The 15,317-nt window shown below is 40.5% G+C and overlaps 1 protein-coding gene across 1 annotated transcript in view; it reads left to right on the forward strand.

Annotated features, from left to right (window-relative positions):
• Positions 1–367: 367 nt before the first annotated feature.
• Positions 368–15,317, forward strand: part of fbn2a (fibrillin 2a) — a 338,906-nt gene continuing 323,956 nt past the window's right edge. The window contains exons 1-4 of the mRNA XM_072281722.1: positions 368–846; positions 1,783–1,865; positions 11,671–11,769; positions 12,105–12,200. Of these exons, the coding sequence (XP_072137823.1) occupies positions 665–846; positions 1,783–1,865; positions 11,671–11,769; positions 12,105–12,200 (460 nt within the window). The 5' untranslated portion in view covers positions 368–664. The remainder of the gene's footprint in view (positions 847–1,782; positions 1,866–11,670; positions 11,770–12,104; positions 12,201–15,317) is intronic.

Here is a 15,317-nt window from a genome sequence, read left to right on the forward strand (position 1 = left end):
GTATAGTTGAGGTAAAAGATTGAATTTATTTTTTCCGTATAATTTACGGTAACTTGCACTGACTAAAACAAAATATAATAAATCTGCGGAATAGCGGGGAAGACATCCGACCCCTCTCCCGTTTCGTTTACACCACCCAGCAGAGCTGATGAAACGAATGTGCATTGTGCAGGCGCATTGCTCTCCTCCGCCTGAGTCCTCCCCTCAGCCCACGTGCTTGCAGTCGCCCCCATTGACAGGAGCCAGTGAAAAGCCGCCGGTCAGTACGCAGACTTCCAGTCTCAGTTCGCCTGACTTGGCGGCTTTTTGTGAAGTTCTTAACAACGTTTTGACTCTATAACTGGACACGTCCCCCCCCCCCCCCCAGCCCTCTTCTCTCTGGCTCTTAACATTGTACTCCTTCCCCTCTCTAACTGAACTAGTTGGAATTTTTTTTGGGGTCCCGACACTGTCCTTTCGGCTGCGACAACAAAACTTTAAATCTTTTGTTTTGCACTTTTCAGTAAAGCAATCATAACGTTTACCGGACTTCTGCAGCGGTTGAGAGGATACCGAGCCATATCGTGGCCGCTAATTTAATTAACAGACTTTTGAACTTGCGCTTTTTAAAAAAAGAGATTGATCTGGAAATCCTTCAGAGCCAAGGAGCGAGTGTGTTCCCAGGATGGGGATACGGTGCTGTTGGAAATTTTTGCTGGGATGTATAGCTATAACAGGCTTCGCGGTGGAAAAACTGACGGGACAGCAATATCCAAGAGGATTTGAAGCACAACGATTCAATCCAAATGACATGAGGGAAGCAAACAACAGAGTGAGGCGAAGAGGCCAGCATGATCTGCTCAGAGGGTATACACCTTTTTATTAAGATCAAAATGCTTTGGTTTGAATATTTATTTATATTTTAATGCAAACTATAACGGTTGGAATATTAAGGTAAGGTATTGTGACAATTGTGAAGCCAGACTTTCCGCTGAACTGTCACCAACCAAGATTTTTCAGTATGAGCATTAAGTAAGTTCCTAGATCTCCAGGATTTCTATGCAGGAATTATCCTCGAGATGTGTTTATGTGTAACAATGATCCGACGCATGCAGGGTCAGATTTTATCTGATGGAACGTGAAAGGAGAATGCTGAAAATTTGATCATCTCTCATTTGCATTAACGGCGATCAACTCCGGTGTTTTATATGTCCAGTTTTCGAAAGTGATAATTTTTATCTTGTTTGAAGACTTTGAACATTATGATCAGTTAAAAGTTCATGAGCCAAGTTGGTTTGTCGTGGTTATTGTCTTCAAAACTTTGAAATGAATAATGTTGTATTTGATGCCTTGTGAATATGATTATTAGGTCCATAGAATATAATTTTTTGAATCAAGGGAAAGATCCTCGATGAATATGGGCAAGTTGGTCAATTATTTTTCTTAACAGGAAGAGACATTCTGTAGAGCAAATTTAATAATGTTAGCAATTGACAAATTAACAGTTTCTACCCAGAATTGCCAGATTTATGATAGGCTAGCAGAAACGAGAAAGAAATCGGAAGACAGAAAAATATTAAGCTTAATTTGCCAAGTTTCCATTCTTGCATATATTATTTGTGCAACTGAAGGCTGTATTTAGAAAATAATCTCCAAATTTAGTTTTATTTGTGAAATACAATTTGGTTACAACTAAGATAGAGTTTGGGTGTGCTGTGGTGTTGACCATTATTTCCTTTAAAGTGATCTGTTTAAAATGTTATGATTTCTGAATGGTTTTGATTTTAAATATATGCGTCACAGGCCAAATGTCTGTGGATCTCGATTTCACTCCTACTGCTGCCCGGGATGGAAAACGTTACCTGGTGGGAATCAGTGCATTGTCCGTAAGTGCTGTCATTCCTACTTTTTTCCATTTTATACAGAACCATGTGATACTGAATGGTGCAATATAATATTTTTAACATGTAGAAATGTTTAAGTAAAATATATACAACTTACATGAAAATATCTGGACACAAATGTACAAAAATCAAGATGATTTGTTCATGTATTATCTTTGTTATTATAAGTCTTTAGTTTCTCTTAAGCTATTATTTTAATCACAGAGTTTAAGTTACATTTTAGGTGCAGATGGGAAATTATAATTTGTATTTGAACAAGCAAATTTTTTCCTTTATTGCCAGTGTCAAATGAAATCAAGACAAAGCCTAAACTGCAATTTGAGTACCAGGTTGTTAAGACATCAGTTTGGGAATCACATTACCTTATGTTTGGAATGCTGACAGGCAGAAATATTTCCATCAGAATAGCTAAACACTGAACTTGGGTGGAGAGTTCACTCTGTCAGCTAGATATGATGTTGGTGCAACAGTTAAATTATTGGGTTTAGTAATCAACATACCTCGGTAAGTGTTCCAGAGTTCATATTTCACCACAGAAATTGTGATTTTTTTTTTAGAAAGCACTCTGCTCATGCATATTCATGATCACAAGAATACTTTGTAAATACACACCTTAATCATTGATGTCCTTCTGAGGAGCAAGTCTACTATCCTTCCTAGCCTGGCCTATATATAACTCCAGATTCATCGGTGTAATTCACTCTTAAACTGCTGTAACAAGCCTCTCTATTCCCTATCCCTAATTGCCCTCTAAATCAAACACAGGTCTTTCCACAAACATTCTTATCCTCATTAACCAATGAATAAATGAAAACAACACACATCAAAGCTGCTGGTGAACACAGCAGGCCAGGCAGCATCTCTAGGAAGAGGTACAGTCGACGTTTCAGGCTGAGACCCTTCGTCAGGACTAACTGAAGGAAGAGTTAGTAAGAGATTTGAAAGTGGGAGGGGGAGGGGAGATCCAAAATGATAGGAGAAGACAGGAGGGGGAGGGATGGAGCCAAGAGCTGGACAGGTGATTGGCAAAAGGGATATGAGAGGATCATGGGACAGGAGGCCCAGGGAAGAGGAAAAGGGGGAGGGGGGAAACCCAGAGGATGGGCAAGGGGTATAGTGAGAGGGACAGAGGGAGAAAAAGGAGAGAGAGAGAAAGAATGTGTGTATATAAATAAATAACGGATGGTACGAGGGGGAGGTGGGGCATTAGCGGAAGTTTGAGAAGTCAATGTTCATGCCATCAGGTTGGAGGCTGATAAATGAAAGAAGCAACTTCACAAAAAAGTGCAGCTTCATTTTTGCAGAACTCATAATGTTGGCTTTGCAGTGTTTCAACACTGGAAGTACCTAATTGGGTCCAAAATAAATTGGCTTTTTTTTTTTTGTCCATCTTTTGTCATTTGCTATATGCAAAAAGCTATTTATTTGGTGCTTCCAAGAATTATTTTATGATTTCTAAAATCTTCTTAGTTTGGTGTACCAGGTGTTGAATTCAACTTCAGTTATAGAGTCATACAGCTATATAGCAGGCAAATTGGCCTTAGGCTCAATTAACTAAAGTGAGCTCATCCTGTCCATGTTTTAATGCCATAATTTTGTACCTGTTTCTATACCCTCCTTTAACCAATGAATAAATGTACCATGTACAAAGTCAGAATTGAGTATTGTATGCTGAAGTACAGGTGCAAAGACTTGCGGCAGCAGCACAGGTGCATAGTATCATGTAAGTAGCATTTACAAGAAAGACACAAGTTAAACATAAAATATACATAATATTAACAAAGAAGCACAATTAGAACAAAAAATGAAGTCTGTTGTAACACTAAGTGATCAGGATGATCATAGTAGTGGTAAGCTGAAGTGATGCTTCCTCTCCACACTTCAAACATGCATCACTGGTTTTGTACTCCCCTATCCTGGGGAAAAGACTGGCTATTCACCTTATCCATGCCCCTTATATAAGTACTTCGGGGAAAAATGGCCCTTACCTATGAACCCTCTCCTTATAACTAAAATTCTTCTGTTCTGGTATCACACTCATAAATCTGGCATCTTTTATCGTTTAATGTGTCTTTCTATCACAAGATGTCCAAAACTGTATGCCTAATGAGGCCCATCTTGTACAACTATTTCATGATGTCCCAATGTACCCTGACTGATAAAGGCAAGTGTGCCAATATCAACTTCATCGTTCCGTCTACCTGTGTGACCACTTTCACAGAACTATGCTTCTCTCTTTGTTCTACAGCACTCACAGGGCCCTCCCATTTACTATAAGTCTCGCTCTGGTTTGTCTTGCCAAAATGCAATACCTTGTATTTATCTGAATTAACTCCACTTGCCATTCCTCGATTCCTTCCCATTCATTAAAGCTAAGGAGCAGGGATGTGATGTTGAGGCTCTTGGAGCACTGTGTGCAGTTTTGGGCTGCTTATTTAAGAAAGGATGTGCTGACGTTGGAGAGGGTTCAGAGAAGATTCAGTAGAATGATTCCGGGAATGAGAGGGTTAACATATGAGGAATGTTTGACCGCTCTTGGACTGTATTCCTTGGAGTTTAGAAGAATGAGGGGGGACCTCATAGAAACATTTTGAATGTTGAAATGCATGGACGGAGTGGATGTGGCAAAGTTGTTTCCCATGGTGGGAGAGTCTAGTACAAGAGGGCATGACTTAAGGATTGAAGGGCGCCCATTCAGAACAGAGATGCAAAGAAATGTTTTGAGCCAGAGGGTGGTGAATCTGTGGAATTTGTTGCCACGGGCGGCAGTGGAGGTCAAGCCATTGGGTGTATTTAAGGCAGAGATTGATGGGTATCTGAGTAGCCAGGGCATCAAAGGTTATGGTGGGAAGGCAGGGGAGTGGAACTAAATGGGAGAATGGATCAGCTCATGATAGAATGGCGGAGCAGACTGGATGGGCCGAATGGCCGACTTCTGCTCCTTGGTCTTATGGTCTAATGATATTTCTCTTCTCTTGCTGAGGCGTATGCACACTTTTTTTTTTGAAGATTGCAGTCTTCCCCATGGCTCTGGCTGCCATTTAACCATACATTTCTTTGTGAGTACCCCCTGCAAATTTGGAAGTGTTGCACTGAGAGGATCATACTCTCAATGTCCAACTTTTGTGTGATCCTGTACAGTGCATTATACATATCCAAGCCTAATATTTTAGTGGTCATGATGCATTTATTATCTGACAACTCTATGCAATTTGTATTTGAGCTGCAAGAGTGACTAGTGATGAACAAGGTGAGGTGCCTCTTGATTCAGGTGGATTCTACTGCACGTAAGGGCAGCATGTGTAGAATTAATATTATGTCACCAAACAGTGGTATTGTGTGCATAAATCATCTGCTCTGACAATAATAGAGAGTAAATGCAGGTACCTTAGGAGTGTAAGTGTACAGAGGAACCTTGTGATGCATATCCCTGTCGTGCTGAAAGTGGTGACACAGGAGAATAGAGAGCTGAAGAGGCATTTGGTATGCTTGTCTATTTAGGCCGAGGCATTGAGTATAAGAGCTGTGATGTCAGGTTGCAGATGTATAAACATTGGTATCACCACACTTGGAGATTTGTGTAAAGTTATTGTTACACAATATAGGAAGAATGTGGTAACAATAGAGGGAGAGAATGCAGACGTGAATCATCAGGATGTTTGCAGGAATGCAGGTCTGTATTTGTAATGAGGAATTGGTTAGACTGGATTTATTCTCACCAGAATGTAGGAGCGTGAGTGGTGGCTTTGTAAGTATTTATAAGGATCTTGGTAGGATGGAAAATCTTTTCAAGCAACACACACACAAAATGCTGGTGGAACGCAGCAGGCCAGGCAGCATCTATAGGAAGAAGTACAGTCAACGTTTTGGGCCGAGACCCTCCGTCAGGACTAACTGAAAGAAGAGATAGTAAGAGATTTGAGAGGGGGAGGGGGAGATCCAAAATGATAGGAGAAGACAGGAGGGGGAAGGAAGAAGCTAAGAGCTGGAAAGTTGATTGGCAAAAGGGATACAGAGCTGGAGAAGGGGGAGGATCATGGGACAGGAAGTCTAGGGGGAAAGAAAGGGGGAGGGGAGACCAGAGGAAGATGGAGAACAGGCAAGGAGTGGTTGTGAGAGGGACAGAGAGAGAAGAAAGAAAAAAAATGGGGGAAATAATAATAAATAAGGGATGGCGTATGAGGGGGAGGAGGGGCACTAACGGAAGTTTGAGAAGTCAGTGTTCATGCCATCAGGTTGGAAGCTACCCAGATGGAATATAAGGTGTTGTTCCTCCAACCTGAGTGTGGCTTCGTGTTGACAGTAGACGAGGTCGTGGATAGACATATCAGAATGGGAATGGGACATGGAATTAAAATGTGTGGCCACTGGGAGATCCTGCTTTCTCTGGCGGACAGAGCGTAGGTGTTCAGTGAAACAGTCTCCCAGTCTGCGTCGGGTCTCACCAATATATAGAAGGCCACACTGGGAGCACCAGACGCAGTATATCACACCAGCCGACTCACAGGTGAAGTGTCACCTCACCTGAAAGGACTGTCTGGGGCCCTGAATGGTGGTGAGGGAGCAAGTGTAAGGGCAGGTGTAGCACTTGTTCCAATTACAAGGATAAGTGCCAGGAGGGAGATTGGTGGGAAGGGATTGGGTGGGGGGAGGCGGCAAAGAATGGACAAGGGAGTCACGTAGGGAGTGATCCCTGCGGAAAGTAGAAAGTTGGGGGGGGGAGGGAAAGATGTGCTTTGCGGTGGGATCCCGTTGGAGGTGGAGGAAGTTACGGAGAATGATATGTTGGACCCGGAGGCTGGTGGGGTAGTAGGTGAGGACAAGGGGAACCCTAATCCTAGTGGGGTGGCGGGAGGATGGAGTGAGAGCTGATGTGCGTGGAATGGGGCAGATGCTTTTGAGAGCAGAGTTGATGGTGGAGGAAGGGAAGCCCCTTTCTTTAAAAAAAGAAGACATCTCCTTCGTCCTGGAATGAAAAGCCTCATCCTGAGGGCAGATGCAGCGGAGACGGAGGAATTGTGAGAAGGGGATGGCATTTTTGCAAGAGACAGGGTGGGAAGAGGAATAGTCCAGGTGTTCCACCAGCTTTTTGTGTGTGTTGCTTGCATTTCCAGCATCTGCAGATTTTCTTGTTTTTGCATTTGGAAAATCTTTTACTCAGGACTGGGGAGTCTTGAACTTGTGTGTGTAGTTTTACGGTGAGGGGGGAGAAATTTAAAGGAAATCCAAGGGGCAAGATTTTCACACACAGCACAGTGGCTCTCTGGGATTTGAGGCAGATACAATTATAGCATGTAAAAGCCATTTAGACATTGTGTATCCAAAAAATGCATGGTGGTATACAGGCCTAATGCAAGGAAATAGGACGGTGTAGATAGGGATCACAGTCAGCATGGATGAGTTCAGACAAAAATGTCCATTTCTGTGCTATACCATTTTCGTGTTACTGTGAATTTAACTTCCTGGACTTCTCTGGAATAGGCCTGGTGAGCAGGTTTCAGATTTATGCTAGTCTTCTGTATACTGTACAACCCTGTCAAATCAATGTCTTAGTCTTTAATATCAATAATATTCCAAGCAGCTGCAGGGCAAGAGGAGTGGAGTAAAGATGGTTTCTTTTTGTTCAGTCTATCTTGTATCACAATCATCATAAATTCATTATTTATCATTCTTCTGAACAGCTGGATGGCCACAATGCCAAAACAAAAGTCAGCACAAAATGACCATACAAATCAAATTTATAATTCCAAACCTGCCTAGGTCTATACCCGTAGTGTCTACATTCTTTGTGGTTCCCACACAGTGGTTGCAGTGTGATTGATAGAAAAAGCTACTGATTGAAAATCAATTGGATGGATATCCCTGAACTCCACTTTATTAGCCAGTTAATTTTATCCTTCTCATCGTGTTCACCGATTCTGATAAATGAACATCAAGCCAATAGAATTTTTGGCCTTGTGCTGCTTGGAACTGAGGTTGGACTTTCCAACATGCTTGAGGCTGTGAGCCTTCAGAGGAAGCAAATGTTTTCACTCCACTTGTTGAATTGGATCATCCTCATGAAAGTTCCTGTGTTCAGTGCAGATGTAGACCTGAACTGGTCTTAATACCTGGGCAGTGCTGGAGAACAATAACTTCTCTGTCACCTTATTTATATAATAATATATAGATGAGAAATACTGAAATAAAGTTTAAATTACCAAGGAACAACTTTATTCGCCATATGCATGTACGTGCATGCGGAATTTGCTGTGTTTTGTTGGTCAGGGTGTGACATGCAACAAAGAACAGCAATTACAAAATAAAAAGAATTGTAAAAAAACATTAGAAGTTAAAAGCAACACACATCAAAGTTGCTGGTGAACGCAGCAGGCCAGGCAGCATCTGTAGGAAGAGGTGCACCTCTTCCTACAGATGCTGCCTGGCCTGCTGCGTTCACCAGCAACTTTGATGTGTGTTGCTTGAATTTCCAGCATCTGCAGAATTCCTGTTGTTTGCGGTTAGAAGTTAAAATATGGATATGGAATATAATGTGCATAAATTCATACCAGTGTGCAACCTTTATCCCTATCAGTGCAGTGACAGAGATAAAGGATGGGTGGAAATACCACAGGGAGAGCGAAAATAGGTGATTTATGTATATGTGTGTTCTGAAGGTCGTCTTGCAATCAAGCATTACACTAGGATTGTGATTTTTTTTATTTCAGACAATTGATAGAAATAAAGATCGACTTTATTTGTCACATGTACATCGACACATACAGTGAAGTGCATGTCTTCGATCATTTTATGTCAACGACCAGCACAGTCTGTGGATTATGCTGGGTGCATGTCGCAAGTGCTGCCCTGCTTCGGACACCAACATCACATACCCATAACTCACCAACCCTGACTGTGTGTCTTCAGAATGTGGGACGAAATTGGTGGAAACCCATGCAGTCACTGGTGTTGTGAGGCAGTGGTTCTTCTCTCTGCAAAATGACAGCCCATTCGTGCAATTTATGGCAGGATGGCAAACTGCCGTTAGTTGTTCGGTTGACGAAAATTTTTGAGACACTAGAATGTTGGATAAGCAGACTGACTATTAAACTCTGGAGGTGTCAAGATAGGCTCTGGTGAGGGGTAGTCGAATGTCCTAACCCCAAATGCACAAACTGAAGCTTTGTATTTATATGTTTTCAAGCAGCAGACTGTAGAAAAGGGGATAGTGGGGTGAGGGTTGAGAAATAGAGAGTGTGGTGTAGTGACTGAGGACATCAGGTGCTACAGTAGATTCCCATGGCACAGAAGATGTAATGGTGCAAGGCAAGGGTGAGATTGGAAGCCAGTGAAGATGATTAATGGTAAATAAAAATGGAACCAAGTGAGTGAGGTCCTGCTCAGTTGATAATGACTGTGGTGGAGGATTTTTTTTTTATCAATCATGTCAAAGATCAAACAGAATCGAGAGGGACAAGGATAGGTTCCTTTTTTTTTTGCAATCGGATTGGATATAATTTGTTTTCTGGTAAGAGATGGATCAATGGGCAAAAACCTGACTGGAATGTTTTAAATAAGATTTTGGTCCTGAATTTGGGTGAAAGCAAAAGATGCAAGGACTTTGGCGATAATGGTGTATGTGGAGAGAGATTCTAGTTTGCTAAGACAAAGGGTATTTTAGTGGATGGGTAATGATTCTAGATCTGAAAGAGTGTTAGATATTGCTAGAAATTTGCAAATAGAAGCCTGGGAAAGGATCCACAGAAGATTGATGGGCTTGGAGTCAAAGGAGCATGATATCATGTTCCACATAATAAGTGGCTAACAAATTACCAGAAATTTGTATTTATAAACAAATACTTTTCATTTCAAACAAAATCTTCTGAAGTAACTGAAATTGGTGTTGGCTTCTAGCACAGGATGTGGAATAAAGAGCCTTGTCTAGCACATTAGTATGTATGATATTGGCTTTAGATGTTTGAACAATTTCGGCAAATGGAATGAAAATGTTTGCTTTCTCTAAGAGGCTCATGGTTTCAAATATGTTGGAAAGTCTCATTAGTTCCAAGTGGCACAAGGCCACAAAACAATCTATTGGCTAGGTACTCATTTATCAGAGGCAGTGAACATAATGAGAAGGTTTTTTTTGGGGGGGGGGGGTGGAAATTGCCTGGCTAGCACACTAGGCTACAGAGCTGAAAGAAGGTCATCAAAATTTTTGTAGGACCTGATAGTTATATATGCCTAGGAGAGAAAATGACACTCCTTTTTCAATTCTCTTGCATTATTTTTTGGTACTGTATTATCCGGATGGACTGATGAGCTCATTTTTATTAGTCTTAAAGGGCTTTAAGGGACCTGTTGTGTATGTAAAATGTTAATTGCAAGTACAACCAGATAGATGAAAGTGAGAACAGGGCAATGAATTAACATTAGTGATCAGAAGTAGTGGTGTTCACTCATCCTGTATTTGGTTTCCCTAACATAGAAGTGCTATTTGGTACATGGTACCGTATGCGAATAAGCTCTTCTCGGGGTTCCAGCTCGGTACAGGTATGGATTTTAAATGACATTTTGATGACAAACTCGACCATCTTCATCAGGGATGATGCATTGGTTAAAGTTGATGCCTGCACCCGGGTGGAAGCCCGAGAAGAGTTTATTTGTCATATACGCTGGGATGGTATGCTACTCCATAAAAGAATCATAATAAATTACTCTTTCATCTGCAAGATATAGTTGGTCCCTGAGTAGTGAAGACAAAGCATATGACAGTTATTGAATATCCTATGTTTGTGGAAGAAGGTGCCAAGTAATGTTATTAACATTTTTTCTCAACTATGAAAAGTTCAGCAATTCTAATGCTTTGTAATTTAGTAAAATGTTGCAAGAAAGTAATCCAATAATTCCCTTGATTTTCTCATCAGTGGTAAACAAATAATAATAGCATTTTTATATAGAAAGAACTTGTCCACAGACTTCTCATGAAGTTCGTACGGTAAGTTGTGGTCACTTGAAATTTAAAAAAAAGCACAGAATGTTCTACCAGGATCAGGTACTACTGTGAACTGAGCAAGTAGTGCCTTGTTCCCATAACCTTCAGAGGTATGTGTGTGGGGGAGAAATTTCCCCTTGCTTGGTAATGATAAAGAAGTGATACATTGAATGCATCAGAGCTGAATTTTGAAACCAGAGTACGCTATGCTAATTTTACTTTGACATACTTATTGCTACTAAGCAAGGGAAGAACATCTAAACAGTATTTGTAAGTTAGAATACAATTTAAAATGTTTACCAAGAAAAATAAAATGTGAATGAAAATGAGATTGTCTTTGAAACGAAGGCAAAGGTTTAAAAACAAACTTCAAAAAAAATTCAGTAATAATTAAAGAAATTTATATCTTCATCAATGTGAGATCTATTTTCAATTCCTCAGATTGCAAAGATTGTTTTACGGTAATTAAGGTGTGCATGCCTGTTAATTTTCATTTAAATTGGATGGATAAGTCTTAAATTTTCTAGCATGTTTGATGTCTTATAGTTGATAAGTGCAACAGTCATAACCTTTAAATGTGGCACAACTTTTAAAGCTGTAGGATAACACTGACAGAACTTCTGTGCATGACCGCTTTTATACAAGGAGGTATATATTATAGTCTAATTTGCTTCTCAATAGTGGTGAGCAAGAGTGTTTTCCCATTCACTTTTACCACATAATCTAGGCCAATATATAATTAAATCAGAAATGCATTCTTAAATTCCATATTTGAAATTTTGTTTACTTGTATCCACTGCTTCTCATCTGCAGCTATTTGTCGAAATACCTGTGGTGATGGATTCTGTTCACGCCCCAACATGTGCACCTGCTCCAATGGACAAATCTCCCCGAGCTGTGGGACTAAGTCACGTAAGTTTCTCAATATTTCTTTTACCACTTTATTGCTTGTCTGTCACTATTAGCCGAGTGAAACTTTAGATTGTGTACTTCAGCAACACATACTGAATTGCTATAATGTGCAAAACAGTACATTTTTTTAAATAAAGGAGATTGATAATGATTGAAGCTTTTTAATGATTCACTTTATGATAAGAATTTATAGTGGCTTGGGCAATATTGTTGGAGATCCTATCTAATCTTTCATAAAACTTTATAATACTATGATATGTTTATCGTTCAATGATTATACTATTTCTTCTCTGGAGCTAGTAGGAAATTAATGGTAAATTAATACTATTTTGTAGTTCAACAATGCAATATCAGATGTATGAATGGAGGGAATTGTGCAGAAAACCATTGCCAGTGCCAGAAAGGATACACAGGAACCCACTGCGGGCAACGTAAGTAGATTTTACTGATGGATATGTGATTAAAGTAATAGTTTAACTGTAAGATTAGAATGCATCATTGTGGCCCAGTGCTCGGAAAATGTTGACATCAAACTCCCACACAAATTTAATCTGTTTTAATCAATGGATTTTTTTTCTGCTGTCATTTGCTTTTTATAGCAGTTGCAATTGAAATTCTACTATTCATTATTTGCAACAGTACAGTAAATCTATTTAAAATATATTCCATATCAGCATTTAAAAAAATAAAATTGCTGATAGGGCTAACTTTTAAATTTGATGGAAATAATTAACTTGATTTTTCTTGTGAAGTTGGAATTGCCAACATTTCTGTCTGTTGCAGTTTGGAATCTTAAGATTTGTATGCAACTTCGGAACTCTCAAACATTCCGAAGGTGCTTCCTGGCAATATCCCAGTTGTGTTTTGTGTACAATCATTTATGGAGTACAGTGCCGAAACAACTATTTTCCTACAGTTTCCAAGTAACTGTGCTGGGAAATCAGTTTTCTGAATCCCACCAACTCTATTAATTCCAAAGGAAAGAAACTACTTTGAAAGAGAGTTGCATTTATAATGTTCTTTTATTTTGAATAAGTTGAAGTATGACAAATGTATTGGCTTATTATATCTTTTAGTGTTTTAAATTTTATTTGCTTTCAAAATAATCATTTTTAATTTGCATGTTATTAATGCCAGTGTTCTTCATATATATTTTAAAATATTTGTGAAACCGAAGAGATCCTCAAAAACATTCAAAAATCAATGACTGTTTTATCAGTTGATAGACCTGGGAATTTGATTGGCCGGATGATGCTAGATTACTGTTCTATAGGAAGACTTGTTTTTTTTTAAATCACTGTAAAGCATTGATAAAAGATGGGAAATAGCACCAGTCTATCACAAGACTAAGAATTCTGTATGTGGCTCTCCATGAATATTATAATAACTAAATTTAAAGTAGTTACTCTTTGAAAGAAAGTAACAGCCTGGTGTAAGAATTGTTTTGTTGCACAAAAGTAAAATGAAGGTACTTTTATACATTGAGAAATATGGGGGAAAAATCAAGACAAATTTGATCTGCGAACCTTTTGAGATTTTTAGCGTTCAGGAACTAGGCAAGAAGAGCAGATGTTAGGATTAGATTTCCTTTCCCTTCATGACATCACCCGATAAATTTTCAAATGGGTAGGAGCTTTGTTTATGGGGAATTTTGTTACAGACGTCCGTGAGCCATTTTCCTTGTTTATGTGGTTTCATATCCATGAATTTAAATTGACAGAAGATCATAGATGAGTAAATCAGGATAGGTGATTTTTCAATCTCAAATTCTTGGATTGACATTTTTATGCTATAAATCTTGACATAGAGAGTTCTGTTTTGAGCCATGCTTTGTTCACTTGTTTATGTGAATTGTGTCATATGCAGAATTTCATTCTATTGTGGTGTTCAGTTCTTTTTAACAAATGATTCTTTAATTCCATAAATACTAACAAAATAATCAAACTAGTCAAACCAATCAGATCATAAGGAGAGCAAGGCTTCTGGGGTTAGTACAAGAAAGTGGTGGTGGTTGTCTCTCGGGGTCTGAGGAAGACTAAACATTGTGCAGTCATCTATGGATACGCATGTGGCTTTGGAGGCTGAAGATCGAAGCACACATGCGGTTGCAGGTTGGTCATGGAGTGGCGGTTGTTAGGACAGGTGCATACACAGCTTTGTGGCGTTGGTCTCGTGCTGCTGCAAGGTGCTGATTTCGGTCATCCTCAAAGTCAGATGCAGCTTTTCTGATCAGGGCGCGCCACGCAGCCCTGTCAGCTGCGGACTCGTTAAGTTGTCAAGACTGGAGGTCTGCTCATTTGATGTATGATTTTAGGTTGCCTTTGAATCTTTTTTTGGGGCGGCCCTGATTGCGACTGCCATGCTCAAGCTCACGTTAGAGCAGCTGCCTAGGGATTCTTGCTTCACCCATGTGGATTACATGGCCAGTCCAGAGTAGCTGGGCCTGGAGGATCCTTGCCTCAATGCTTGTGCGGTTGGCTCTGTCCAGGACTTCCTGGTTGGTGATTCGGTCCTGTCATCGAATCCTCATGATCAACCGCAGAGAGCGCATGTGAAACTGCTCCAGCTGTTTGATGCGCCTGCGGTACAGGTTCCAGGTTTCACAGCCGTACAGGAGAGAGATGAGGACCACAGCCTTGTACACCTTCAGCTTGGTTGAAAGCTGAATGCCCTTGTGCTCCAGAACTTTGATACGGAGTTTCTCGAGTGCCTGGCTGGCTTTCTGGATCCTTGCTATGATCTCTTTGTCAAGGGATCCATCACTGGAGATGGTGCTTCCTAGATACTTGAAGCTCTCTACATTCTTCAGGACAGTGCCATCGATGGTGATGCATGGCTGAGGAGCGTGACTGTTTGGTGCAGGTTGTAGGAGAACTTCTGTCTTACCGAAGCTGATTGTCAGGCTGAACAGATTTGAGGCTGCGGAGAACTTGTCGACAATCGTCTGCCGGTGGTTCTCCTGGTGGGCCATGAGGGCACAGTCATCAGCAAACAGGGCTTCATTGATGAGCCGCCTCAATGTTTCTGTCTTTGCAGCAAGGCGTCTCAGGTCAAACATCGATCTGTCTAGGTGATATCTTATGTAAATACCCAGGTCTAGGTCCTTAACAGCATGCTTCAGCACTTGGATGAAGAAGTTGAAGAGCACTGGTGTTAGAATGCACCCTTGCTTCACGCCACTTGAGATGTTGAAAGTCTCAGATGGGGAACCATCTGAGAACACTTCTCCTGTCATGCCATCGTGGAGCAGGTGGATGAGTATAGTGAATTTCTGCAGGCAACCAAGCTTTCTAAGGATGATCCACAGTGCGTTTCTGTTGACCGTGTCAAACACCTTTGTCAGATCAATGAAGACAGAGTATAATGTCATGTCCTGTTCCAGGCACTTCTCCTGTATCTGTCTCGCTGCGAAGATCATGTCAACAGTGCTGCGTTCGGAACGAAAGCTGCATTGCGACTTGGGAAGGTTCTCTTCTGACACTCTTGGAATCAGTCTGTTGAGGATGATGCGGGTGAGGATTTTTCCGGCAATGGAAAGTAGTGAGATG

This window comes from Mobula birostris, chromosome 17, assembly GCF_030028105.1.
Source record: "Mobula birostris isolate sMobBir1 chromosome 17, sMobBir1.hap1, whole genome shotgun sequence".
NCBI classification, from domain to species: Eukaryota; Metazoa; Chordata; class Chondrichthyes; order Myliobatiformes; family Myliobatidae; genus Mobula; species Mobula birostris.